The sequence below is a fragment of the Podarcis raffonei genome, chromosome 17 (assembly GCF_027172205.1).
Source record: "Podarcis raffonei isolate rPodRaf1 chromosome 17, rPodRaf1.pri, whole genome shotgun sequence".
In the NCBI taxonomy this organism is placed as follows: domain Eukaryota; kingdom Metazoa; phylum Chordata; class Lepidosauria; order Squamata; family Lacertidae; genus Podarcis; species Podarcis raffonei.
This window is the reverse complement of record NC_070618.1, coordinates 6,110,803-6,137,414: the sequence shown is the minus strand read 5'-3', so window position 1 is coordinate 6,137,414 and position 26,612 is coordinate 6,110,803. Positions and strand designations below refer to the sequence as shown.

At 44.7% G+C, this 26,612-nt stretch overlaps 2 protein-coding genes across 7 annotated transcripts in view; one reads left to right on the top strand and one right to left on the bottom strand.

The window, feature by feature from the left end:
- Positions 1-26,524, top strand: part of ZBTB5 (zinc finger and BTB domain containing 5) — a 49,009-nt gene extending 22,485 nt beyond the window's left edge. Inside the window, exons 1-2 of one of the 6 annotated variants that reach the window (XM_053370540.1) lie at positions 18,590-18,688; positions 23,618-26,524. In XM_053370540.1, the coding sequence (XP_053226515.1) occupies positions 23,622-25,649 (2,028 nt within the window). In that variant the 5' untranslated portion in view covers positions 18,590-18,688; positions 23,618-23,621 and the 3' untranslated portion in view covers positions 25,650-26,524. Of the gene's footprint in view, positions 1-18,589; positions 18,689-18,958; positions 19,235-19,789; positions 20,237-23,617 lie in introns of those variants that run through there. The other 5 variants (XM_053370539.1, XM_053370537.1, XM_053370541.1 and 2 more) reach the window with 5 other exon arrangements.
- Positions 833-18,787, bottom strand: POLR1E (RNA polymerase I subunit E). Its single transcript, XM_053370543.1, has 13 exons — positions 18,358-18,787; positions 16,532-16,717; positions 15,529-15,632; positions 13,846-13,922; positions 12,534-12,619; positions 11,213-11,268; positions 10,428-10,572; positions 8,764-8,871; positions 6,104-6,200; positions 4,818-4,951; positions 3,978-4,059; positions 1,706-1,837; positions 833-1,119 (listed from the first exon to the last, which is right to left on the bottom strand). The coding sequence occupies exons 1-13, from the start codon at positions 18,770-18,772 to the stop codon at positions 972-974; spliced, it is 1,770 nt and encodes a 589-aa protein (XP_053226518.1). The 5' UTR covers positions 18,773-18,787; the 3' UTR covers positions 833-971.
- Positions 26,525-26,612: the final 88 nt, after the last annotated feature.

The window sequence follows — 26,612 nt, the reverse complement described above, 5'->3', positions numbered from 1 at the left end:
TTGTTGCAATTTGCCTCCCTGGAGTAAAGGGCGGGCACACAGAGGGCCTGAAACACGCTGTTCCATACGTTCCATTCAAAACAGTGGGAGGCGGGATACAAGAGGGAGAAATGACAACCAAGCTGATCTTTTTAAAGGTCTTTGCTGTTAAAAGTTTTGCCGTATAATAGCAGAAAACGGTTGTCAAATGCCAGCAGCAAAACACAGCCAGGCACACCAACATTCATCGTACGGTGAACAGCTTCCACAGTCAGTGGGAGGAGAGCATCATCTGCCGTTTGTGACATGATTAATAACAGCAGTGGAGTGACGCATGCTGATGCTTCTCATTTTTCTGCCTGGGAAATGGATAGCTATTCTTTTCAAAGACTCACATACAACAGAAAAATAAGACTTCCCAGATCTACTTGCATATAGTAGGTACCTTTATGTTAGAGTACCAGAAAGCATGACCTTGTAGAAGTTAACTGAGAGGGAATGGAACAGAGGTCCATGGGTACAAGGATGTTTTGGTATAGAGTCCCAACTATGTGAGGTGATGAGGTGGGAAAGCATGGTCTAGGGGACAGGAGAGGGCCTCTATAAGCACCACGAGAGGGGTGGGTAGGGGCCTGGGGCATAGTGTGGAAAAGGCTAAAGGGATGGCAAAGGACTGACCGGGGTCTAGGACAGGAATGGATAATTCCTGGCCTTCCAGCTACAGTTGGGGTATACAGCTTTCCCGGCTCCCTACTCCTGGGCCAAGAGAATATTGAGTGCTGCTAGTTGGCAGTGTTTGTCAAACTTGGGTCCCGAGCTGTTGTTGGAGTACAACTCACTCTACAAGAGCAGATGTCGGTCTAATCCTTTATTAAGGCCTTGTCCAGTTCAAGAAGGTGCTCAGTTGCAACAACTGGAAGACCAATTCATTCCTTCAGCCTGGTGTGACACTGGAGAACAGTCGGGGCTCGACAAAGAGTGACAGTCGCCATTTAGTTCGCCTTGCGTTTCCTTCCGCCTGATGGCATTTTGTACACAGGCAAGGGCAGAGACAGTGTCCCCAGTTTGTGTTCATCCAATCCAGAGAGGCTTTTGCTTTTGGAGATCTTCAGCCTCATTGCCTTGGCAATGTCGAGTATCCTGGCAGGAGAAAATAAAATATGCATGTAAAGAGACCGATTTACTTGTATTTCTGTTCCACCACCTTCACATTGTTAGCCTTGTCTCTAAGGCCAAACACACAGCAACAGAAAGAAGAGGTAACTTATCCTTCCCTGCTTCTGGTGCAACAGGACACTGTGACGGAAGCCAGAGCGCACAGAAACGCCGTTTACCTTTCCACCACAGTGGTACCTATTTATCTACTTGCACTGGCGTGCTTTTGAACTGCTAGGTTGGCAGGAGCTGGGACACAGCAATGGTAGCTTAACCCATTGTGGGGATTCAAATTGGCAAGCCCAAGAGGCTCAGCGGTTTAGACCACAATGCCACCTGCGTCTTTATTAAGCTGATCTGAGAGACATTTTTGGCTGAAAACTCTGATAAAGAAAATCTTCAAATTTAAAAAAGATCCCTATATCTGGATCAGAAGATAATAGGCCTTGAGACCAACACTGAAATCAATGGTAGGGTGTGAAAGAGAGTCTTGTAAGGTTCTCCAGAAAGCACTGGAGATGCTACAGAAGCCATGAAGGACTCACATGAGCACAGTCAAGGTTACTCTCACCTGGAATCCCGCATTTTCAGATCCCGCTGTAACACTGTCAGGTCTGTTTGGAAGTTGTTAATATGCAAAGCCAGCGCTATGGCATAGGCCGTAATCTTCACTTTCATGGAAGCAGAAACTTGATTCTGTAGCCTAAGACACCAAAAGAGGAGAGGGTGAATCAGGGCAGTGTACACCCTATAGGCCAACCCACAATCAGAAAGAACAAAACGGAAGTCCTTCACCATAAAAAAAACTTACATTCCGGGACGAAAGATGAATTCTGCAGCTGCAAATTGGAATCATTTCCCCCCATTTTGCATAAATGTTCAGCAGTTTTTACTCCTTTACTTTGTTTGCTTTGTCCTGAAGTGTGAAATCTTGGCCCACATACAGGCCTGAGTACATCATGGCTTGGGGGAAAGTGGTGCTTGTTAGCAGGGCGGTATTTTAAGATAAGCAAGTTACGCTTTGTACGAACCAGAGCAATGTATACCTGGTGATTCATAGCATTCGTCAGGTACAGAACTTAGCTTCTGGAGTACTTCCTTCCTTTCCAAAAAAACAAGACCCAGACTCCCAAGGATGCAGCCAATGTGTGGCGAGATCTCTGAAGCCAGGAGGCGATGCCTAAGATTTCCACAGGTCAGGGAGTTGAGCTTCTACACCCTGCAGATCATTTACTCCCCACGACTAACGGAAGCACACTAAATAGAGACATGTTTGCCTTCTGCCAGCTTCATCTCGGTTCAGCAGCTACAGCTGTTCCTAGACAGAGATAGCCCATGCACTGGAAACCTTCGAGGCTGGACTACTGTATTGAGCGCTATGTGGGGCTGCCCTTGGGTCTGGTTCAGAAACTCCAGCTGCTGCAGACATCTGGCCGAGAACACATGGCACCATTTTTTTTAATAAAAAAAAACTTGTACTTGCTGTCCATCTACTACACAGCCAGGTTTAAAGTCCTTCTATTGATTTACAAAGCCCAGGGCAACTTGAGTCCAGGGTACCTCAGATATTGCCTGAACCCTTATATTCTAGCTCAACTGCAGAGATCACCTATAGGAACATTGTTGGGTGTTCCCCAAATTGGCGAGGCTCATCAGACAACAAGGAATTTAGGAATAAATATCCCACCCCCCACCTAAATATATTGCTGTATACAGCTGAAATGAACTGGGAAGGAAGAACACACACACACTCTCCTGGAAAGAGGTGTTTGGTCCTTGTTGTGTTATCGTATTGCAAAACCCCAGTTTAGTGAGTGACTAAAGCCTAGCCAGTTCAAATTAAGATCTACAAGTTTTGATAGACGCACAAGGTGAAAGATTTATACAATCTGAAGAGAAACCAGAATGGGAAACTTTTAACTGCTATAACAAGGGTGTCTCTGGCTCTTAAATTGAGGCTCATACAACAACAAAAAAGTATTTAGAATATACTGGACCCTATTACGTTTGTTTAAAAAAGTGCTATCTAAGGTATCGCTGTGGGTTAAACCACAGAGCCTAGGACCTGCCGATCAGAAGGTTGGCGGTTCGAATCCCCGCGATGGGGTGAGCTCCCGTTGCTTGGTCCCTGCTCTTGCCAACCTAGCAGTTCGAAAGCATGTTAAAGTGCAAGGAGATAAATAGACACGAAGTTAAACGGCATTTCCATGTGCTGCTCTGGTTCGTCAGAAGCGGCTTAGTCATGCTGGCCACATGACCCGGAAGCTGTACGCCGGCTCCCTCGGCCAATAAAGCGAGATGAGCGCCGCAACCCCAGAGTCGGTCACGACTGGACCTAATGGTCAGGGGTCCCTTTACCTTTACGGTACTGAACTGTTGGAGATACAATAGGGATAATGCTTCTCAAAAACTTATGTTTTTCCATTGTCCTATATTGAAAGATTGTTGGCAGAAGGTAACTGAAACCATCAACAGAACTGTACAGAACCTTACATTTAAAGAGCAATGTATCCTCTTGAATAATATACCCAGCACATGGAAGCTTACAAAGGGACAATATGAGTGGACTCTCTGTGCCCTTACCACAGCAAAAAAGCTGATAACGATTAATTGGAAAAATAAAAATGTGGCTCCCTTCTACGATAGAATTGAAGATTTGTACAAACTCGCAACATATGAACAACTTGCATATAAATGCAGACTTGCCATGGACAAATTCAATGATATTTGGAATCCATTCTTACAAATACTGTAATAGGTTAAGATCTGGTGAAGTACAACCTCCACCTTGTAAAATATATTTAAAAAATTGAGAGACGTAAGAGCAAAGTAGTATGTTTTACCTGCCGTTGCCAAATGATAGTGCTGTAAAGGTTTTCACAAGTTGGTTGCTGACAATGTGTGGACAATCAGGTCCCAGTGCAACTAGAACAAGAAGCATTGTAAAGTTAGTTCACTCCCCCAAAAAGGACATGAATTGATTATCTTTCAGGTAACAGAAAGGTAGCCGTGTTGGTCTGCCATACTCAAAACAAACAAACAAACAAATTTCTTTCCAGTAGCACCTTAAAGACCAACTAAGTTAGTTCTTGGTATGAGCTTTCGTGTGCATGCACACTTCTTCAGATACACTTGAAACAGAAGTTGCCAGATCCCTCTATATAGTGAGAGGGTGGGGAGGGGTATTACTCAGAAGGGTGGTGGGAATGGGTGATAGGCAGATAGCTGTGATGAGCCTGTAGACGACTCCAGAAATAGACTGGAAAGAGAAGCTGCTGAATTGCAACTCATTACCAAACTTAAAACCATGGAGAGACCTGGTCTGAACAAAGACATTGGATTCTTATCTCATTATAAATGACAAAGCTATTTTTCACCTTCTCACCTCACCCCTTGCTTTTTCCTGTAAGACCTATTGCAGTCGTTAAGAGTCGTCAACAGGCTCATCACAGCTATCTGCCTATCACCCATTCCCACCACCCTTCTGAGTAATACCCCTCCCCACCCTCTCACTATATAGAGGGATCTGGCAACTTCTGTTTCAAGTGTATCTGAAGAAGTGTGCATGCACACGAAAGCTCATACCAAGAACTAACTTAGTTGGTCTTTAAGGTGCTACTGGAAAGAAATTTGTTTGTTTGTTTCTTTCAGGTAAGTAAGAGGTGCAAGGAGGGAAATCTTACGTTTCTTTTTAACTACCCTTTGCGAGCTCAGCTTGACAAGACAATCCAAATACCAAAGACATCGAGCCTTGTGATCACGCCTCTTGTCATCCAGAGGCATGGCCTTAAGTTCATCCAGGACAAAGGAGCAGTATCTAGGGAAGACAGAAGAGGCTGTCATTAGGCCAAAGTGCATCTGGCAACAGAAGTAGCTTCTCCGGCTACTGCAAATTAACAGAATTCTGTGTGATTTGAAAGCAAGCGTAGTCTTACAACAGAAGCTGCCCTGTTAAAATGAAGATATTGGGTTGCGTCCAACGTTAGTCCTTTTCAGAGTAGATCCATTGAAAGAAATGAACTTCTTATTATTAATTTCAATGGGTATACTCTGATTAGAATTTACTTTGGACATCATTTACTGTTCTGTGAAACCTACTGTTGCTTGTTTATGCCTTGGCACCCTCTATAACTAGGACTAAGGAACACAGATTTAAGAAGCCGGATGGATATCCTGCTCGTACCCCTGTAATCATGCCCGCCTGTATAGCGTTCCTCATCCCGCTATGGTGCTCAGCTCCCACCAGGCTATTCCCAATTCCTTTTTCTTTTCTTGTCTTTCAAGAAAGCTTGGTTTATTACAGAAAATAGGAGAGACAGAATATATAAAAATGCTGCTTTAGACAGCAAAGTTACAGTCTAAGCAGGTAGCAAATTAAAATACATAACACACCTTGATTAAAGAGTAAAAGATTCCCTAACTATTCTGAAAGCCTACAGTAGCATGGCATGACAATTTCGCCATAAACCCACACTAGGAGGAGGAGAAAAGGAAAGTATACTTGTCCCCGTCTCTCTCTCTCTCTCTCTCTGTGTGTGTGTGTGTGTGTGTGTGTAATTTTTATTAAATTCTGTTTTACAATTTAGAATAATCATTTAAACAACCTTAAAACGTCAGTGACGTCCCTTCTTCTCTTTCCACTGTTCATCTTGCATATCATAAATCCCTGCATATTTAACATAAACTAAACCATTCAGTATTCCATTATTATATCCATCAAAACTTATCCACCCTGTTGAATTTATCTTAATTCTGCCAGCGTTTTCAGCTGTACACAGTTTTCACCCATATATTCAGTAAACATTTTCCAGTCTTCTTTTAATGTATGTTCTTCTTGTTCTCTTATTCTATATGTTAAGACTGAAAGCTGCGCATATTCTGTCAACTTAAGCTGCCACTCTTCTTTGGTTAGCGCAAGGCAGTATTTCCATACTCCCTTTCCTCAGCAAAACGTTGAGACTGCCCATACCTTTTCTCTTCTGCCATTTTGAGGATTTCTTCTGGGGTTACATTCATGAAAGCTGCAGCAGGAGCCTCAAGCGCCTCATACTCAGCAGGTGGAATAACTAGAGCCTTTTTCAGAAAAACAACAACAACACAGCTGGCTTCTGATGACTTCCTAAGGTAAAGGTAAAGGGACCCCTGACCATTCGGTCCAGTTGTGGATGACTCTGGGGTTGCGGTGCTCATCTCGCTTTATTGGCCGAGGGAGCTGGTGTACAGCTTCCGGGTCATGTGGCCAGCATGACTAAGCCGCTTCTGGCGAACCAGAGCAGCGCACGGAAACGCCGTTTACCGTATTTTTCGCTCTATAGGACGCAATTTTTCCCCTCCAAAAATGAAGAGGAAATGTGTGTGCATCCTATGGAGCGAATGCAGGCTTTCGCTGAAGCCTGGAGAGCGAGAGGGGTCGGTGTGCACCGACCCCTCTCGTTCTCCAGGCTTCAGGCAGCTATCCGCAAGCTCCAGGAGTGGCAGCGAGGTTGCGTGCAATCTTGCCGCCGCTCCTGGACCTGTTTTAGGGGCTGGGGTCCCCCCAATGAAGCCAAGACAGCGAGCGGGATCCATCCTGCTCGGTGTCTTGGCTTCTGCCAAAGCCGTGCGCAGCCTCTCCCGGCTGGAGAGGTTGCGTGTGGCTAAAGAGGAAGCCAAGACAGCCAGCCCCCTTTATTCCCCCCCCTAAAAACTAGGTGCGCCCTATGGTCCGGTGCGCCCTATGGAGCGAAAAATACGGTACCTTCCCGCCGGAGCGGTACCTATTTATCTACTTGCACCGGTGTGCTTTCGAACTGCTAGGTTAGCAGGAGCAGGGACCGAGCAACGGGAGCTCACCCCGTCGCAGGGATTCGAACCGCAGACCTTCTGATCGGCAAGTCCTAGGGTCTGTATGGTTTAACCCACAGCGCCACCCGCGATGACTTCCTAGGGTCCTCCAAATGCTAACTGAGGTTTAGCTCCCAGAGGCAGCCCTACCATGAGGCAAAGTGACGTGAGGTGGGACACCATTAAGAATGGCAGCCAGCCCATCAGGACTGCACCACCCCCATTCATTTCAGCTAGGCACACGTAGGAGAACTTTCTAATTAGTGGGGAAAGACAAAACATTTTTCGCCAGATCTATTTAGCCTGTGAGGGAGGGATGCTCTCTACGGTACCAATGAAAAATGCTTTCTAAGTATTCTATTACAGCCGTACCTTGGTTCTTGAATGCCTTGGTGCTTGGATGTTTTGGCTCCCAAATGCCACAAACCTGGAAGTAAGTGTTCCGGTTTGCAAACGTTTTTTGGAAGTCGAACATCTGTTTCGGCCGTCGGCATTTTTTCCAGGGTGAATCAGCCAGTCAGAAGCCATGCCTTGGTTTGCCAACATTTTAGAAGTTGAACGGACTTCCGGAACAGATTCCGTTCGCCAGCCAAGGTACAACTATATCAATCTAGTATAATTTCTTTTAATTGTTGAATGATCCTGTGTACATTGCGGCAGCCTTTGGCTATGTGCAATCAAACTGACTGACTGTATAGCAAAGCAGATTATAGCACAACCATGAGTGAACTCCAGTATATTTCTGACTTTGAGCTAATGTCTCAGGGTCTTTTATCTAGCCCTCATCCCTCAAAGAACCAGTTTCAGCTATAGCATCACTTCAAGATTTATGAAAAGACAGAGGAATCTATTAAGGTATTGAGATACTCAACACTCACACACACACACACACACACACACACACACACAATAAATCTATACATGGGGCGGGGGGAACACTTCACTATCCAATCACTGTCATCAACCATGATTATGGAACAGTGAAATAAAGGAGGGTAATCTGGGGCAGATCGATTTTATGGAAGTTGAGAGAACCTTCAACCTGCCAGACCAAGGCAGGATTCCCCCAAGGATACCATTTAGGTAAGGAGAAAAATGCTTCCTTCCTTACAATGGTTAAGCTTATACGTGATCAGACTTCACGAGTGCCCAAATCTCTAGCCTACACGTTAGTTCAATGCTACCATCGTACTAAAGGTAAAGGTAAAGGGACCCCTGACCATTAGGTCTAGTCGTGACCGACTCTGGGGTTGTGCGCTCATCTCGCTCTATAGGCCGAGGGAGCTGGCGTTTGTCCGCAGACGGCTTCTGGGTCATGTGGCCAGCATGACTAAGCCACTTCTGGCAAACCAGAGCAGCGCACGGAAACACCGTTTACCTTCCCGACGGAGCGGTACCTATTTATCTACTTGCACTTGATGTGCTTTCGAACTGCTAGGTGGGCAGGAGCAGGGACCGAGGAACGGGAGCTCACCCCGTCGTGGGATTCCAACCGCCGACCTTCTGATCGGCAAGTCCTAGGCTCTGTGGTTTAACCCACAGCGCCACCCGCGTCCCGTTACCATCGTACTATTTCCCACTAAAACTGAGCTTCTGAAACCCCCAACGCATTAGTCCGCTCTTTCTGATCACGCCCAAAGAGATCCAACTAGTAAGTCTAACAGGCTAATGAGCCATCTGTGGTTGAACTAGGAATACTCCCGGCCACACACACTTTCTCTTCTCCTGCCCCGCGACACTGAAGCCTATTCCTTTACATTAAGGTTGGGTTCTGCCCACATTGCGATGCAAGCTTATAAAGGATACTGTCCTCGAGCTTGTAGACATCCTCTGGTCTGCCAGCATCTTCGTGGCATGGGGGAAGAACGAGAGAGACGTCGGCCTTATCACCCTCTGCCGCATCGCTGACCAAAGCTATGAAAGCAAACGGAATGTTATCCCGAGAAGCAGGGAGAATATGCAACACAGAACTGCAACAGCTGCAACAGCCACCGTGGTCTGCCAGTGCATTGGCTCCCAACTACAGTGGTACCTCGGGTTAAGTACTTAATTCGTTCCGGAGGTCCGTTATTAACCTGAAGCACCACTTTAGCTAATGGGGCCTCCTGCTGCCGCCGCGCTGCTGGAGCACAATTTCTGTTCTGATCCTGAAGCAAAGTTCTTAACCTCAAGCACTATTTCTGGGTTGGTGGAGTGTGTAACCTGAAGCGTATGTAACCCAAGGTACCACTGTAATGTGAATGTGCAGTGAGCACATGGCCTGTAGTTCTGGTGAGCATGAGCAATTTGGGCATGAGTGGTTGGTTGGGCAAGGTATAAATAAATTATTATTTTATTATTTTTTTTATGTGTGGAGGACTCCCTGGTCCTGAATAGGGTAACTGTGCCACTGAAAGACCAGGTGCACAGCCTAGGAGTCATTTTGGACTCACAGCTGTCCATGGAGGTGCAGGTCAATTCTGTATCCAGTGCAGCTCTCTACTAGCTCCATCTGGTATGCAGGCTGAGGCCCTACCTGCCCTCAGACTGTCTTGCCAGAGTGGTGCATGCTCTGGTTATCTCCTGCTTGGACTACTGCAATGCGCTCTATGTGGGGCTACCTTTGAAGGTGACCCGGAAATTGCAATTAATCCAGAATGCGGCAGCTAGACTGGTGACTGGGAGTGGCCGCCAAGACCATATAATACCGGTCCTGAAAGACCTACATTGGCTCCCAGTACGTTTCCAAGCACAATTCAAAGTGTTGGTGCTGACCTTTAAAGCCCTAAACAACCTCAGCCCAGTATACCTGAAGGAGTGTCTCCACCCCAATCGTTCAGCCCAGACACTCAGGTCCAGCTCCAAGGGCCTTCTGGCAGTTCCCTCACTGTGAGAAGTGAAGCTACAGGGAACCAGGCAGAGGGCCTTCTTGGTAGTGGTGCCCGCCCTGTGAAATGCGCTCCCATCAGATGTCAGGTAGTTGCTTATCTCCTTGACTTTTAGAAGACATATGAAGGCAGCCCTGTTTAGGGAAGTTTTTAATGTTTGATGTTTTGTTGTGTTGTTAATATTCTGTTGGGAGCCGCCCAGTGTGGCTGAGGAAACCCAGCCAGGTGGGCGGGGGTATAAATAAATTATTATTATTAATTATTATTATTATTATTATTATTATTTGCATGGGTGGTGAAAGAGATGCTATGAAAGTGGTTGTGTGAACAGTGTTCATGCTGCCTAATAATTTCCTTTGATTTTTGTCATATAGTTATGGATACAGTTAATACAGATTTGGTTTTTTTCTTAACGTAAATAATCAGAACTGTGTTGACTGTATTATCTGTGTGCTTCGACTATGCACTCTGTTTTTTTCTTCTTGTAAACCACGTCTGTTAATAGATCAAATATATAAGTTCAGAGACTGAAATGGACTCTGGGAAATCTATTAGACAGGCTTGGTGCTCCAATTTTTCTTCTCCAAAGCTGTCTTTACTTACCAGCAACTCCCTTTGTCTCTATAATGTCTTCTGCCGCTTTGGTTACAGCCTTATTCAACACTTCCTTGCCAACTTCATTCATCCTCCGAGAATTCAGGGCTCTTCTCTGCTTGTTGGTTCCAAAGGCTTCAATGCACATATCTATCTGCAAAAGCATAAAAGAGAAATTGCTGCACCAGCACCACAAGTCTAGTCTCACTGGAATAAGTCGCAAGGCAACCTCACTTTGGGGGCAGCTAATAAGGTGCTAATAATAAATCTCGTATTTCAAACCCATTGAAGGCAGTGGAATTATGAGAAGGCAACCAGGGAGTTAAATTATTCCAAACTATCTGGCAAACACTGTTTAAACAAAACATACCCATTCTCTTCCCAGTTACAGCTGGGTCATCTTTTTAGATTCAGCAACATAAAAACAGCTTGTTATGTAGTGATTTCTAGAAACATTGCTGAAGCAATAATCCACTAAAAAACAAAGCATTAAACCATTAAACTATGAGCAGACATATACTACCGCCAGAGATTCTACTGAGATTCTATTGCTAGAATCAAAGACTGTGAAATTAATGGCAGTTGAACACTCCAGGAAGACCCTGTGTGAGGGCAAAAGTAGGAATGAAAGGTCATTCGCATACTTTTATAGGAACCTATGAGTCTATCTGGTAAAGGTAAAGGACTGCTGGACGATTACGTCCAGTTAAAGGCGACTATAGAGTTGCGGCGCTCATCTCGCTTTTAGGTCGAGGGAGCCGGCATTTGTCCACAGACAACTTTGTAAACTGTACCTTCTCTCGATAGGATTTAGTCAAATATTCTGACAGGTCATCATCAGCTACACCATCTGTTAAAAGAAAAGAAAAGGAGAATAATTTAGCAAAGTCAGGACCGACAGCCCTCAAAGTCAGTCTGGCCCTGATCCCCACCAAAGGGAACTTGAAGCATGGGGAAATGAAAGCATCTACATTACAACACCACGAAGCACAATGAAGCTGTTGTTACAGGTCCTCTCATCGAAAAGGCTTTCCAGTAGGATCTCTATGCTCTGCCAATGAGAGGTTAGTGAGGACACCACATTCTCTTTGGCCAATAAGGGGTTCTAAAGTGCTGTCCAAGAACCAACTTAAACATTCAGAAAAAAGCATGTACTTAACCAGGATTAGGAAGTGCATGTTTTAATATCCTCCCAAATCATAGTATTGTAGAGTTGGCAGGTACAGCGAGGAGGAAAAAGTATTTGATCCCCTGCTAAGTGTGCCCGTTTGCCCCTCTGACGAAGAAATGACCAGCCCATAATTTTAATGGTAGGTTTATTGTAGCTGTGAGAGACAGAATAACAACAGGAAAACCCCGAAGACAAAAGTCAGAGATTGATGTGCATTATAATGAGTGAAACAAGTATTTGATCCCCCCCTATCAACCAGCCAGATGTCAGGCTACCTGGTATCTTCACTGTATGTAACGAGCTGAGATTAGAAGCACCCGCTGTAAGGGACAGGTCTTACCTGTAATCCCAGCTCGTTACAGTACCTGTACATGAGACACCTGTCGACAGAAGCAATCAATCCAGCAGATTCCAAAGTAGCCACCATGACCAAGACATCTAGTTCAACCCCCTGTAATGCAGGAGTCTCAACTAAAGCATCCGTGACAGATGGCCATCCAAACTCTGCTTAAAAACCTCCAAGGAAGGAGAGTCCACCATCTCTCGTAGGAAACTGTTTCACAGTCAAACAGCTCTTACAGTCATAAAGTTTTTTCTGATGTTTAGTCGGAATCTCCTTTCTTTTTAACTTGAAGCCATTGGTTTGGGTCCCAGTCCCCACCCTGAGCAAGAGAAGACAGGCTCTCTCTATCTTCCATGTGACAACCCTTTAAATACAGTATTTGAATATGGCTATCCTATCTCCTCTGTTTTCTCTAGGCCAAAAATACCCAACTCCTTCAACTTTCTAAGAAGCAAGCCCCAACTTTTTCTTTGAGAACCGCAATCAAAATGCAACCTAGACAACATTCAGTCAATTACCTGACTCTGTGTTAGTACAGGCCACCTGGAATATAAGCAGTGCCCCTCAAATCCACTATAAATATGAAGCATATTTTACCCACCTGAAATCAATGGCTGCATGTTGAATAACTCTGCATTATAGACTTCCATTTGTCCAGAGTTCTTGTCTAATACACCAACAAAGTATCTAATGGAAGAGATAATAATAAAAAAGGTAAAGGACCCCTGACAGTTAAGTCCAGTTGCGAACGACTCTGGGATTGTGGTGCTCATCTCGCTTTACTGGCCGAGGGAGCTGGCGTTTGTCTGCAGACAGTTTTTCCGGGTCATGTGGCCAGCATGACTAAGCCACTTCTGGTGAAACAAGAGCAGCACACGGAAGAGATAATAGTTAATATCAAAAGCTAGCTGGCTGTACTATTTTTTCCTAGTTTAGTAATAGCTAGCACATTGCATTGGGGGGACATCTTTTGTTTTCTACAGCAATTGTAGTCGTTAGCCAGACTTATTATTTTAGCAGTTTTTGCGTCTATGACTCAAATAGTATTTCTTACTTGAAATCACTATACTGTAAGCCTCCTTAGGACTTGTTTCTGTGGCAAAAGGATGGCTAAAATTATTCTTTGGTTCTTCCCATCCCTTGGCTGCCTCTTAGAGTGACTACAGCTTTACTTACTTTCATCTTCCTCCCTGTCCCTACTCCCTTTTGTATTGCAACCATTATACTAAAAGCCATTATCTTGAACTGTGAACCACCTTCAATCAATGCATTGGCAGAAAGGCAGCATATAAATGTTGCAAACAGAATAATGAAACAGGCAATTAGCCAATAAACCAACCAACACACAAGAAGCAATAAAGGAAACTATTGAATAATAATCTAAACTGGTGGACCCCTAAACTTGCAAGGCTCTTTACATTTGTCACTTCCATTGGCAATTTACCAAGGGTCTGGGAACTATTGAATAAATATAAGCATCATTGTGGTATTATGCTCTAAGACATGCACAGTGGTCTGATTTTATAGTCTATGGTGTCTGTAGTTTATGAAACAGAGCACATATTTGTCTTTAGTTACAGATAGGTAGCCGTGTTGGTCTGCCATAGTCAAAACAAAAAAATTTTTTTCCTTCCAGTAGCACCTTAAAGACCAACTAAGTTAGTTCTTGGTATGAGCTTTCGTGTGAAGTGTGCATGCACACGAAAGCTCATACCAAGAACTAACTTAGTTGGTCTTTAAGGTGATATTTGTCTTTGTGACTCACAACACTCCATTTAAATGTTTAGAAACAAAGATTGCTATCTTGAACCAATTCATACTTACAATCTCATAAACATTTACAACCAGCATCGTCTTGACAGTCTAAAGAAAGCAAACATACTGCTATACTCATGCATTTTAGACAATTATACCTGCATGGAGTCCTGCTTTTCATAGCTCCTGTGCTAAAGTTATTTCCTACATAAGAGAGTCTTTCTGTTTCCACATTCTAAACAGGAAGGAAGAAAAGAAAGAGTGAGTGAGTTCTGGGTGCAGGTTTTCTAGGTGAAAGCAGATTTCCACACTGGCTTAAATACTCCTGAATGCTCCATTTTTTTCACCTCAGAATGGGGATTTGCTAACCTCAAGATTGACAAAGTCCCAAATAAACGATAACACACATGGTTGCACAGTAATCAAACACATGATTTTCTCCTATTTCACCTTTCCTTCCAGCTAGAGGCTTACTGAGTCCAGTCAGAAGAAGACCAGCTGGAAAGATACACAACTTTTGTTGCCCCGGCACTGTAAAGCGGTAGCAATATAGAGCCAGCTGTTCTCCCTCCTTGAGCCAGGTTGTACCCATAGGCTGCCAATCCCTGACTCTTAGTCAACGTAATAAGTAAGTTTTTTAAAAGAAAACTTTAAAATTTTGACAAAAATGGCATTGGCAAGAGAACTGCCTGTACTTGGCACCACCAATGCCATGGGCCCTTTCTTAGGCAGCCACTTTCCACACACACAAAAATCACAGGTTCTGTTATTTTCCTGTGGGTTTTAGATTTTGTAAGCCTCGCTCCAGAGGTAGCAGCATTATCCATTTACGATGGGGTGGAAGGTTCGCAGGCTGTGAAGGACTTGCTCACAAATTTATTGACAGCTGCACAAATTATGATAGCTAGGAAGTGGAAGGGGCAAGCAGAATATAAAATGGAAGAATGGTATAAAGAGGTGTGGGATATAGCTATGAATGACAAATTAACACGCGCCATTAAGGTAAGATGGGGAATATGCAGGTGAAGTTATTTTGAGGAGATATGGAGGGTGTTTGTAGAACAGTTAAAATGGAAAGGGGTCAAACCATCACAAGAGGTGTTGAAATTTTGGGAGGGTGGGGTGCACATTTTTATTCTTATTCATTTATTCCTTCTACCACACTCTCAAAATCTGCTCCAAAACCTTGAAGGATTTTCTGCAGCAGAGAGAAGAAGCGGATGTCCCATCACATCCACTGACCATACTAAAAATTGCCCTGAGAATTGCATTTTCCCAATGAGGGAACGTTGACATGGGTGAGCTGGAAAAATCAGTCAAAAACGAGATTTTTGGAAATTGCAACTTGTCCCATTGACCCTTTGTTATGGTGGGAGAAAATGTACCTCCTGAACCTGTCTTTTCTATACAACTATTAAGATTTGCAGGCTCATGTACTACCACCATGTTCAAATAAATAACACAGTAATGGCAATATGTGTGCGTACATGAATCAATTCCTTTTAACACATCTTAAGATGTGGCCTACATCAGCACAGCTGTGGTTTTTTAAAAGTATTATGAAGTCGCGTTTCAGGATCTCAGATCTCACCCTGGGCAGAATTCCCAACTTCCTATCACTGGAATATAACAGAAATGTTATGGTTGAGGCCTTTCCCAGCGGCCAAAGAGATTATTACAAAGAAAGCCTCATGATAAAACCACCGGAGCCCTACATAAACCTCTGAAAGCTTAATAAAGGAAAAGCAGAATGTACATAATAAAACTAATAATAAAAACAAACACATATACAGTTCCACAGAAACATAAAACAGAACCTGTATTACGGGAATATCACTTACCAACATTCGTTTATTTTTCTTTTTTGGGTTATTGGTGTCTTTGTTTCTGTACAAGGTAAAATTCATATTTTCCGAACTCTTCAACTTCCCATTTGTAAACTGAACTGTAAGCAAATGGTGAGAACAAACCAATGAGTCTAGAGTAAGAGAAAGGGTGGGGAAGAAACACAGTAATAATAATATAAGAGGTAAAAAGGTAAAGGACTCCTGGATGGTTAAATCCACACAAAGGTGACTGTGGGGTGAGCGCTCAACTTGCTTTTCAGGCCAAGGGAGCCAGGGTTTGTCCACAGACAGCTTTCCAGGTCATGTGGCCAGCATGACTAAACTGCTTCTGGCGCAACGGAACACTGTGACGGAAGCCAGAACGCACAGAAATGCCGTTTACCTTCCCGCCACAGCAGTACCTATTTATCTACTTGCACTGGTGTGCTTTCGAACTGCTATGTTGGCAGGAGCTGGGACAGAGCAACGGGAGCTCACACCGTCGCATGGATTTGAACCAACAACCTTTTGATTGGCAAGCCCAAGAGGCTCCATGGTTTAGACCACAGCACCACCCGCATCAATATAATATAATAAATAATATTATATAACAGGACAACACAAGATTTGCCATTCTTATACCTATTGAAAGAACAGGGCTTGAAGAGGCTTAATTTTATTTTATTTTTAACTAACATCGAAGGTCAACTCCAAACCACACTCAAGGAAGAACATATTCGTAACTTTCCTGCCCAATGCTAACGCAACCCCTAATCGCGACTCTTGGTCCTAATCCTTTCAATCGGTTTTCTATCCCCCTTTTCACCTGCCCAGGAGGGAAGCTCAGCTGCCGGCTGCCCTAGGGGCGCCGAGAGTCGAGCAAATGCACGCCAGATCTCTTACACGCTGCCAAGATACACATTCCCACGTGGAGCAGAGGAAGGCGGAAAAGTTATCATTGCAGAAGAGGGTACAAGAGAATTGCCTTCGTCTTCTCCCTCCTTCTCCCCGGCCTTACCGAGCGGAGCGCGCTGTTCCTCCTGCGGATCCCCCCGGTAGCACCACCTGGCCTCGGCTGCCATGGCAAAACACGCAAGAACTCCCGGGTCTCCCGGTTGATTTTCCTCCAGCGTCCAGGAAGAGGAGGAGTGATCTGACTCGAGGTTCTTCCGCCTGTGCTGCTCACTTAAGCCTCTCTCGCCACCTGCAGACGGGAAAGAGCCACTGAACTGGCAAGAGATTGACTCCAGATCCCTTCCCAAAGGAGATCGCGTTCCCGTGTAGTTCCTGTCTTAGCCCCTCTCGAGGATCCAGGACTCGATTCTGAGATCTTCCGTTCAGTCTTCTTTGCTCGATTCCCAGGACATCATTGTTTCTGGAGAAGATTGGCTTTTAAAAACAGCAAGCTGCCTTATGGATACAAAAGCTGGCTTGTTTGGGGTACCCCTTGCAGCATCTCATAACTAGCTGAAGAACAAATCATGCAAAATAAGTAAAAATATATAAATCTGCATAATTTCTATAGGTTGCGTTGCGGCATTCAGCTTTTCTGCGTGGATTTTTAAACATCTCTAGTCCTGATTATATAAAGACCATTTTATAAGTTGCTTTTAAAGCCAGACCAAGGAAAAGATCAAAAACCACTTGAAGCAAAACAGTTATAATTTACTAAGGAAATTAAAACATATTGCTCCACAGGGGAAACTAAAAATTATTTGTTTTTTAACAGCTGCAAGGATATCGTAAATAAGGAGATGACACCCAGCTTTCTCTTTCAGTCCCAGCTTCCGATCCCAAGGAGGAAGCACAGGTTCTTGAAAAAGTGACTTTTGGATGGATGGGCAAGCTAAAATTTAATCAAGGCATGACAGGAGCACCGTTAGTTGCAGGTTTAGTACTGGTGATCCTGGATTGAGCCTGATCTGAACGGAACTGCAGTCACTTTTAAGCAACAGGGTTGGAGTCTGGAAGATTTCTTGGACTCAGACGTGCAAATGGATGGCCACAAGTGTTTTACCAACTCGCATCTTGCACATAGGACTTCTTGAGGCTTCCCCCCCTAAAATATTTGAGGGGGCCGGGCCCCCCAAAGCCGATGATAGGCAATGCCATTCAATTGGTGTCCATGCACCGTAACATGTGATCAATTATGCAGGAGGGAGCATAATGCCCCCCCGGGCATTTTATTGAAGTTGGCACCCCAGGTCTTGCATGTCAATAGTTCGCTTTCCTGGAGAAATTTGACCTGATCTCCGCCAGTTCTATTCCTGTCATCTCCAGGATTGCTTACAGTAATGTGCTTTACAAGGATCTACTCTTGAAGACAGAAGCTACAACCGATCTGGAATGCAGCTGCGGAGATTCTTGAGCTGTAAATTGTTTAAGTTGAGTTTTATTATGAATTATATTATCTTCGCAAGCTAGCTTGTGTACCGTGTTTAAAAAGGCAGCGTATAAATAACCCAAGTTGTGGCAGAATATACTCAATACTTTTTAAATTAATTTTCAATTACAATCCAATAATAGCCTCATTATAACAATACCAAATTATAATTCAATTACTAATTCCAATCATAGAATATACTCAATATAACAGGCACGGATACCCAGCTCACATCTTTAGCTGTTTATAGTGTTAATTTTGAAGTTTGTGGGCTCGCAACAGCCGCCAAATTATAAAGCGAGTCAAACGCGGATGCGCAAGAGCCAAATCTTTCTCTACTTCGCACTGAATTCTCAGTAAGTGTCTGCGTCCTGTCCAATCACCGAGCCGTTTGTTGGGGGAATCCCGCCCCTCTCCTCGCATGCTCCCAATCCGTTTTCGCAACCAGCCCGAACGCCCACCCCATTGGCCGAAGCCCAAGCATGGGTAGCAGCTAGCCGTTGCGACGGTTCGCCCCTCAACGGGTTCTGGGTTGCCGTCTGAGGGAGCGACGTCACTTCCGCCCGGAATCCGCTGAGGGGGGGGGAGAGAAAAGCGCAGCCATTCGGCGAAGGCGGAGACTCGGCGGACGGCTGAGCCCGCCCCTCTCCCGCCTCTGAGGAGCGGAAGGAAGGACAAGCGGGCAGCGCCAGAGCCGAGAACAACGGGCGCCCCTCCCTCCCGGAGATACGGGGGCTCGGGACGGGAGGGGACCGTCGTCGACGACGCCGCCCTCCCCTCCCCCCCGCCTAGGTGAGAGAGGCCGCGAGAGCAGGAGGGAAACGGCCGTTGGGCGCGCGCGCTCCCGCGTGCTGCGCCGTGATTGGGCCGTGACATGCGAGGGTCTGTGGTGAGCGCGCGAGGGAGGGGCGTGGCAGGCGGCGGTGGGCGCGCTGCCTCGCCATTGGCTGCGGGGCGCGCGGCGGGGGTGGGGCTAGGCGAGGCGCGCTGCCGTTGGGTGGCCGCGGGGTCGCGGGAGGTGTGTGTGGGGGAGGGGTGGGTTGGTGTTCCTTCGCGAGCACGCGCACTCGAGGAAGCCCGTTGAGGGCGGTTGGCCGAGAGCGCCCGAGACGGCTGCTTTCCATGCCCTCAGCGCGGCCTGTTTCGGAGGGGGGCGGGGCGGGCTCTTTCGGCGCAGGTGCGCATGCTCCGCGGTGGTCCGAGGGGCGGCGTGATTCCGTGACAGACGTTGGCCGGGCTGTCAACGGAGAGGGAGCGCGAGGTTCCTGCCGCCACGCCCCCTCTCTCCCCTTCCCCTCCTCCCTGGGCTCCCTCCCGGCGAGGGCGGGGCATGGACTGGTGAGTGGCCTGTGGGGAGGGGCGCCTCCTGCCCTAGACGGGGGGGGGGCTTCCCCTCCTTCTCTGTCATCGGCCCGCTTTGCATAGGCCTAACTGACGGGGGGTGGGAGGGGGCTGCATTGAGAGCCTCCATTGTGTCGCTCTTCTGCCCTTTGAAGGGAGGGGGCTGTGAAACGTTTAGTGTCTGGGTTTTGTTTTTAAAAAAATCATGCCTCGAATGCTAATTTAGAAAGGCAGGATCTAAACAGATGCATGAAATCAAGTGTCTTTTTGGCGATCCCTCGTAGCCAAGTCAGATTGTCTTCCATGAACATGGTTTTAACAGTGAGTCTGTAAGTGGAGGGCAATTCTGGATCCACCCGTCCTTCCATAGGTTTCCAGGTGGGAGTTGATCACAGTGAGGGTTTGCCAAGTGTGCCTTCCTCTTAGCACGTTTCTCCCTTTCGTACCTACTTAGAGCGTCTTTGAAACCCATGACACCTTTGGTAAAGGCTGTTCAGGACACAGTCGTCTTTGAACACTTCTCCCCGCCCCCCCCCCCTTCGCAGAAAAAGCTTGAATTGGGGGCAGGGAGTTGGCAGGCTTAATTTCAAGTGGGCTCGGGTGCCTTGTAACGTTGTCTTTCTCTTGCAGTTCATAAGGGCATGGCAGGGCTATAAATAGGCCAGCATGGTCCTTGTGAAAACAAGCCTCAGGACCCAATGCTGACATCAGCTTGGAGTGTGTTCTGTGTTTTGGAAAGAGTGGCACATTACTCTTAACTTTCGTTTGCCCTGCTGAGTAAAAGATACAGGAGCCATCCCAGATTCCTTTGCATGGAGTATTGGTGCTGCTGCCTTTGAAAAGAGCCCTCTGTTCTACTGCCATTATCCAAGAAGACAGGCATAGTTGCATTCTGTTCTAGAACTGCCCACACATCTATTTCAATTGTGGAAAGACACCAGGTGAGACTGCAGGGATTGTCAGGTGTGGACTTATGCCGAGGTACCCAAGAACCGGTTGGTAACTGTAAATCTTCAATAGCTTTGTCATGGGGGTATTTTGGATGTAAAGGTCCCCTTTCATCTAGGACTAAAACTATTTCAGAATAATTTCTGCTGTGTTGCCTCTTTTCTTGGACATGTTGTCCATAAACATACTACTTCTTGGAAATTCTTTATGCAATTAAGTTCTTATCACTGAATGTCAGTTGCAATTTGCAACATAAAAAGTCACTTGAAAAGGAAGCTGCCTTATCCTAAATCAGACCATTGGTTTATCTAGCTCAGGACTGTATATACTGATTGGCAGCAACTCCTGAGTATTTCAGACACTACCCAGATGTGCTAGGGATCGAACCTAGAACCTTCTTTATATAAAGCATATACTCTATCATTGAGCCATGGCTCTTCCCCAGCTACCACTAATTCTTTCTTTGCAGGAAGAAAAAGGGAGGAGAACATAATAAACCTTTGGAGCAGAACTTGGTAATAGTGTGGACACTGAGAAAACTGCACAAATATCCTACAAAGAAAATTCTAAATTTTAATGACTTGTACTTATCATTAAATAGGAACACGAGGAGTGACCTCAAAGACTAGAAAGTATAGAAAACAAATATTCCTGTTTTAGCCATGGTGCAGTTCATGGTGTCTTTAGCTGTAGTTTATCTTTTAAAACAATGAGCAGGGAAAAACTATTTTCTAAGCTTTTTTATCAGCTTAGAAAATGTAGCCTTAAGTTAGATGCTGGAAGCCACAACAAACTGTAAAATGTGATTGTGTTTTGCCGTTGTAACATTATGATGTTCTTTTTTAGGGTGACTTTTACTAAGTTTAAACTAGCATGTTTTACATGCTAAGAGCACAATTGATCTCTGGAACTTATATAACCAGGTTCCCTCCATATGTTTTGCATTACAACTCATAGTAGCCTCAGCTAGCACAGCAGATGGTTAGCTAATGTGGTTGTAGTACAAAATATCTGGAGGGCACCAGGTTGGGGAAAAATGAGTTACAGCATATGACAGTTGCACATAGCCAAGTAAGAGTCACTAGCTCCCAATGCCTTAGTTTTTTAGCGCTCTGAATTATAAATTGAAATGCTTAATCGTAGTAAGAGTCACAAAGCATTCCCCTTTGAGAGCTGGACATGATTAAGCAAGACTAGTTCTTTTACTGTTTTTCCCTAAAGCAGGAGAGTTGAATTCAAAACAGATTAAAGGGCCAAATTCCCTACCCAACAGATGTCCAGAGGCCACATCCACCCCTTTTAATCAAAAATAAGTAATTTTGAACCAAACTGTCCACTCCACCTTAATTAGGCACCAAATTTTTACAAAACAGGAATGGCTACCATAGTTCTAGCAAGTTACCTGTATAATGTTAACAGTATCTTAAGATAGCAAATGGATACTTCGTAAGAATACTTCGCTGTCTCATGGAATAACATCCATGAATGAGACAGTCCCTTTAACTATTATGGGCATCAGCTTTCAATTCCTAAAGATAGAATCCTTTTGTCAAAAAGTAAACACAATGGGTCTTCAATTCTGCATTAAATATTGCCATACTTGCAGCTGTTGCATTATCCAGAGGTTGTTCTTGGAGACTTGGCCACTATTGGAAATGGGATTAGATGGACCTTCTTGCAGAAACCAGCAGAGTACATGGAAGCAGCCACTTGTCATTCCAGATTATGGTCACTGAGTTCCTAGTACCCAATGGAGGAGCATCCCTCAGTTTGTCACAGTATTTCTTTAATTATTCTTACCACTTTGAACTGAGGAAATAATTGGTTTATTCAGTTTTGATTTCTTTTGACATTTTGTTCAGCCTAATAAAAATATTGCCCAATTTGGATTTTGAAAGGCAATCAAAAGAGAATTCAGTTGTTGTTCTCTGACTTGATGGCAATTTGCTGAGCACTAAAGCCTTTAAAGCTAAGAACTGGCATATTTTGGATCCAAGTAGATGGAGGGGAAAACTTTTTCAAAGGGGAAGGTGGTGGGGAAAACCCCTTTAAAATTTCAGTTTTCAGCTATGCATATGAATTGTTCTTTTTAAAAAATAATTCAAAATATTTCCAAACTAAAAGAAATTATTTGACTCAATGAAGTATAAGCAACAAGCAGAGAGTATAAGCAGTTCTTGAATGGTTCACATACTTCAGATGCCATAACTAAACCTGTTACCTTTCTTATCAGAATAAGAGCCTCTTTCTAGAAACATCTTCATGGCCTTGGTTCTCCTCCCTGGGGGTTCCCATCTACCCAATGGCTTTAGTAATTGGTCTTCAGTGTTTTCTGACATGCACAAGGGGCATCTGACCACAGGAATTGTCCAGGTTCTGGCACGTTTTGTGGAGTAGAAGCCCACAAGGGCAGTAGAGAGTCAAACCTGTTGTGTGCTGTGTTTCCTGGGCAGCCAGTTCTACTTGCCACTGGCAAACTGCAAAACTGCACTCAATTTCTCTCTCTCTCTCTCGGCTAATCCCAGAATTTCTTCAGAGTTGAAGAAATGATTATTAATGAGCAGTGACAAATCTTAGCCCTAGGGCCAGATTGTACAGCAAACCATGACATAAGACAGGCTTATGTTGGGTCTGCTGAGTGCTGGATAAGGTAACCTGTTGCAGCCCATGCGACTCAAGCTACTAGTTGTCCTATGGCCTTGTTATATATGCAGCTATTGAGTGTGCTGGGAATTCAGACATTTCTTTTGTGGGTGTTTCATCTGTCTGCTTGCTCAGCTGTTAACATTCCTCCCCTTCTTGGTATCCCCCTGTAATTTCTTTCGACTAATTGCATCTGAGTATTTTGTATAGGTATCTTATACTTCTCTCCAGCACAGTCTCTGCAGTCTAACATTAAATAAGCTACATGCTCCTAAACTCATCTCCTGGACTTGCCCAGCTCTTTTGTATTGCAGTCTAAACTTTGGTTTCCATTTCCAAGCAGAATCCCATTGTGTGTCTAAGGCCTGAAGCCGTTGCATTCACATTCCTACAAACTAAGGAAATCATGTGTATTTCAATATGGTGGTGATAAGTTTTAAAAACAAGCCTAGTACAGGAGCTTCAATTATCAAATGTCTACTGTATTGGCCTGAATATAAGCCACACTTTCCCCCCAAATTCCGATCGTGAAAAGTTAAAGTGCAGCTTATATTTGCGACCTTACAGAATGCAGCCAGGAGCGCAGCAAAGTGGCACCAGCCCCGCACGTAGTCCCCTGTCCTCTCCCCCAAGGCTGGGAAGGGAGAGAATGAGGAAGGGGAAAGGCTGCCGGCTTATATTTGGGCCAGGCTTATATTTGGGCCAATAGAGTATATTTTGTGCCCCATTTGTGTGCTAAAAACCAGAAGTTTGGTCCTTGTTTTTACATCATATTCTCTTTTTTTGTAGGATCATGGATTTTCCAGGGCACTTCGAGCAAATCTTTCAGCAGTTGAACTATCAGCGGCTTCATGGTCAGCTGTGTGACTGTGTCATTGTGGTGGGGAACCGGCACTTCAAAGCGCATCGCTCCGTCTTGGCAGCATGCAGCACACACTTCCGTGCTCTTTTCACCGTAGCAGAAGGAGATCAGACCATGAACATGATCCAGTTGGACAGTGAAGTAGTGACAGCTGAAGCTTTTGCTGCTCTCATTGACATGATGTACACTTCCACACTCATGCTTGGAGAGAGCAATGTTATGGATGTGTTGCTAGCAGCTTCTCACCTCCATTTGAACTCTGTGGTTAAAGCCTGCAAACACTACCTTACTACAAGGACACTACCAATGTCTCCACCAAACGATAGAGTGCAGGAGCAGAATGCACGCATGCAACGGTCTTTCATGCTTCAGCAGCTGGGATTGAGCATCGTGAGCTCTGCATTAACTTCTACCCAAAGCACAGAAGAACAGGCAAATTCTATGAGTTCATCAATCAGAAGTAACATAGAGCAACGGAGTGCTTTTCCAATCAGACGTCTCCATAAACGTAAGCAGACTTCTGAAGAAAGAGCGAGACAACGCATTAGGGCTCCCATAGATGATTCTATCATGTCAGATGTTACTCCAGAGAGCGCACAGACTGTGGTTCATTCACGAGATGAATTTTTTTCCCCAGACTCGCTGAAAATTGTAGACAATTCTAAACCCGATGGTGTAACTGACAACCAGGAAGATAATACTATTATGTTTGACCAGTCTTTTGGTGCCCAAGAAGATGCACAAGTGCCAAGCCAGTCGGACAACAGTGGGGGGAATATTTCTCAAATGTCTATGGCATCACAGGCAACTCAAGTGGAAACTAGCTTTGATCAGGAAACAGCTTCCCAAAAAAATAACTTTCAGTGTGAGAATCCTGAGGTTGGACTAAATGAAAAAGAACACATGAGGGTAGTGGTGAAATCTGAGCCTTTGAGTTCTCCAGAGCCCCAGGATGAAGTGAGCGATGTGACTTCCCAAGCAGAAGGAAGCGAGTCTGTTGAAGTGGAAGGCGGAGGACCAAGTGCTGAAAAGATAGAACTGAGCCCTGAGAGTAGCGACCGTAGCTTCTCTGACCCACAGTCTAGTACTGACAGGGTGGGAGATATCCATATCATGGAAGTAGCAAATAACCTGGAACACAAATCTACCTTCAGTATTTCAAATTTTCTGAATAAGAGCAGAGCCAGCAGTTTTGGTGCTGGCCCAAATAATGAGGACAACATTCCAAATACAACCAGTGACTGTAGAATGGATAGTGATGCATCGTATTTAATTAGCCAAGAATCTGGGCCTGCTAATGGTCATTCCTCTGCCACTGTCTCTCATGTAGAGAATCCGTTCAACGAGAGTGCAGACTCCCATTTTGTCAGACCTATGCAGAATGTAATGGGTCTTCCTTGTGTACAGACGTCCGGCTACCGGGCAGCAGAGCAGTTTGGAATGGACTTCCCCAGATCTGGCTTGGGGTTGCATTCTTTATCGAGGGCAGTCATGAACTCGAGAGGTGGCGCCACCACCTTTCCTGGGTATCGCCGCATAGCTCCCAAAATGCCTGTAGTGACCTCTGTTCGGAGCGCTCAGATTCCGGACAATGCTTCGAATTCTCAGCTGATGATGAACGGAGCCACTTCCTCTTTTGAAAACGGGCATTCTTCCCAACCTGGCCCACCGCAGCTGACCAGAGCGTCTGCTGATGTTCTTTCAAAATGTAAGAAAGCCTTATCTGAACATAACGTCTTGGTAGTAGAAGGTGCCCGCAAGTATGCCTGCAAAATCTGCTGCAAGACTTTTCTAACTTTAACAGACTGCAAGAAGCACATCCGTGTGCATACAGGCGAGAAGCCCTATGCCTGTTTAAAGTGTGGCAAGAGGTTTAGTCAGTCAAGCCATTTGTATAAACATTCCAAAACTACTTGCCTACGCTGGCAAAGCAGCAATCTACCCAGCACTTTGCTTTAACTCTCTTCCTCAGTTCCATGATGCCAATACAGATTTTTAATAATCCATGGAACACAAGAGGCGAACATTTGCAGTGTGATTGTGCCACACACGCAAAAAAAAAAAAAAGGCTTCTTTTTAATACTTGTACCATACCTACCTCACAGGGGTTTTGTGAGGCCTGAACAACTTCTAAAAAGCGCTTTGAAATTCTCCAGCTCTGACACAAATGTAGTTCTGAGAATGCAGTCTTAACAGACATTTGGGAGTAAGCCCCATTGAACTCTCTGGGATTTGCTCCCAAATAAACATGCTTGGGATTGGACTGCATGTATTATACAGTATATGGATACAATCCTTAGTGTCATTAGTTCTAAGAGTAGGAGAAGGGTTGGAAGAATGAAAGTGTAGCTAGCACATAACTAACTAGCATGTTTCAAAAAGCTGAAGTGGAACCTTTGTAATGGTTTTTTAAAAAATGTGAAAGCATTTATCTGTAAAATAGGTTGCTACATGGAGTGTGTGAACAACGTTACTAAGAGCTCTTTATTGTGAGACTGCATATCTTGAAGAGAAATGACCTTTGCACCTCAAAGTGCTTTTGGAGTGTGTTATAGAATAACATAGTTTTAGGGGTTCTGAATGTATTTTTGGTTGTTTTGCAGTAACATACACTGTGTAATGCAGGTGCTTACCTTGAGTCCAATGCAAGTAACTTTTAGACTGTCTGATATATGTATGTGTGTATATACTTTTGAATACAGCAAAATCTAGGTGTTTCATAGTTTCTCTTTTTGTAAGATCTTGTACTGAAAAGTAAAGTGTGTTTGTGTCATGCTTGGTAGTGTTTCTAATCAATTTGTATTTCATGTGTTAAACTCAACATTACGTCGTAATTGATCCGTCTACTGTTGTTATTTCAAAAGGCATTCTTGTAAGTCCTTTGACAGTGGAAGTTGCCTTTTCAGGTGCTGCTGGTCAAGC

What these genes read in the sequence shown, in the direction of transcription:
- POLR1E (XM_053370543.1), bottom strand. Translation starts at nt 18,772, where the DNA reads ATGTCACGGCCCAATCACGGCGCAGCACGCGGGAGCGCGCGCGCCCAA. An exon ending in AGAAAAATAAACGAATGTTG is followed by an intron (nt 13,923 to 15,528) that starts GTAAGTGATATT and finishes CTTCCTGTTTAG; the next exon opens with AATGTGGAAACAGAAAGACT. An exon ending in AAAATGGCAGAAGAGAAAAG is followed by an intron (nt 4,952 to 6,103) that starts GTATGGGCAGTC and finishes TGTCTTCCCTAG; the next exon opens with ATACTGCTCCTTTGTCCTGG.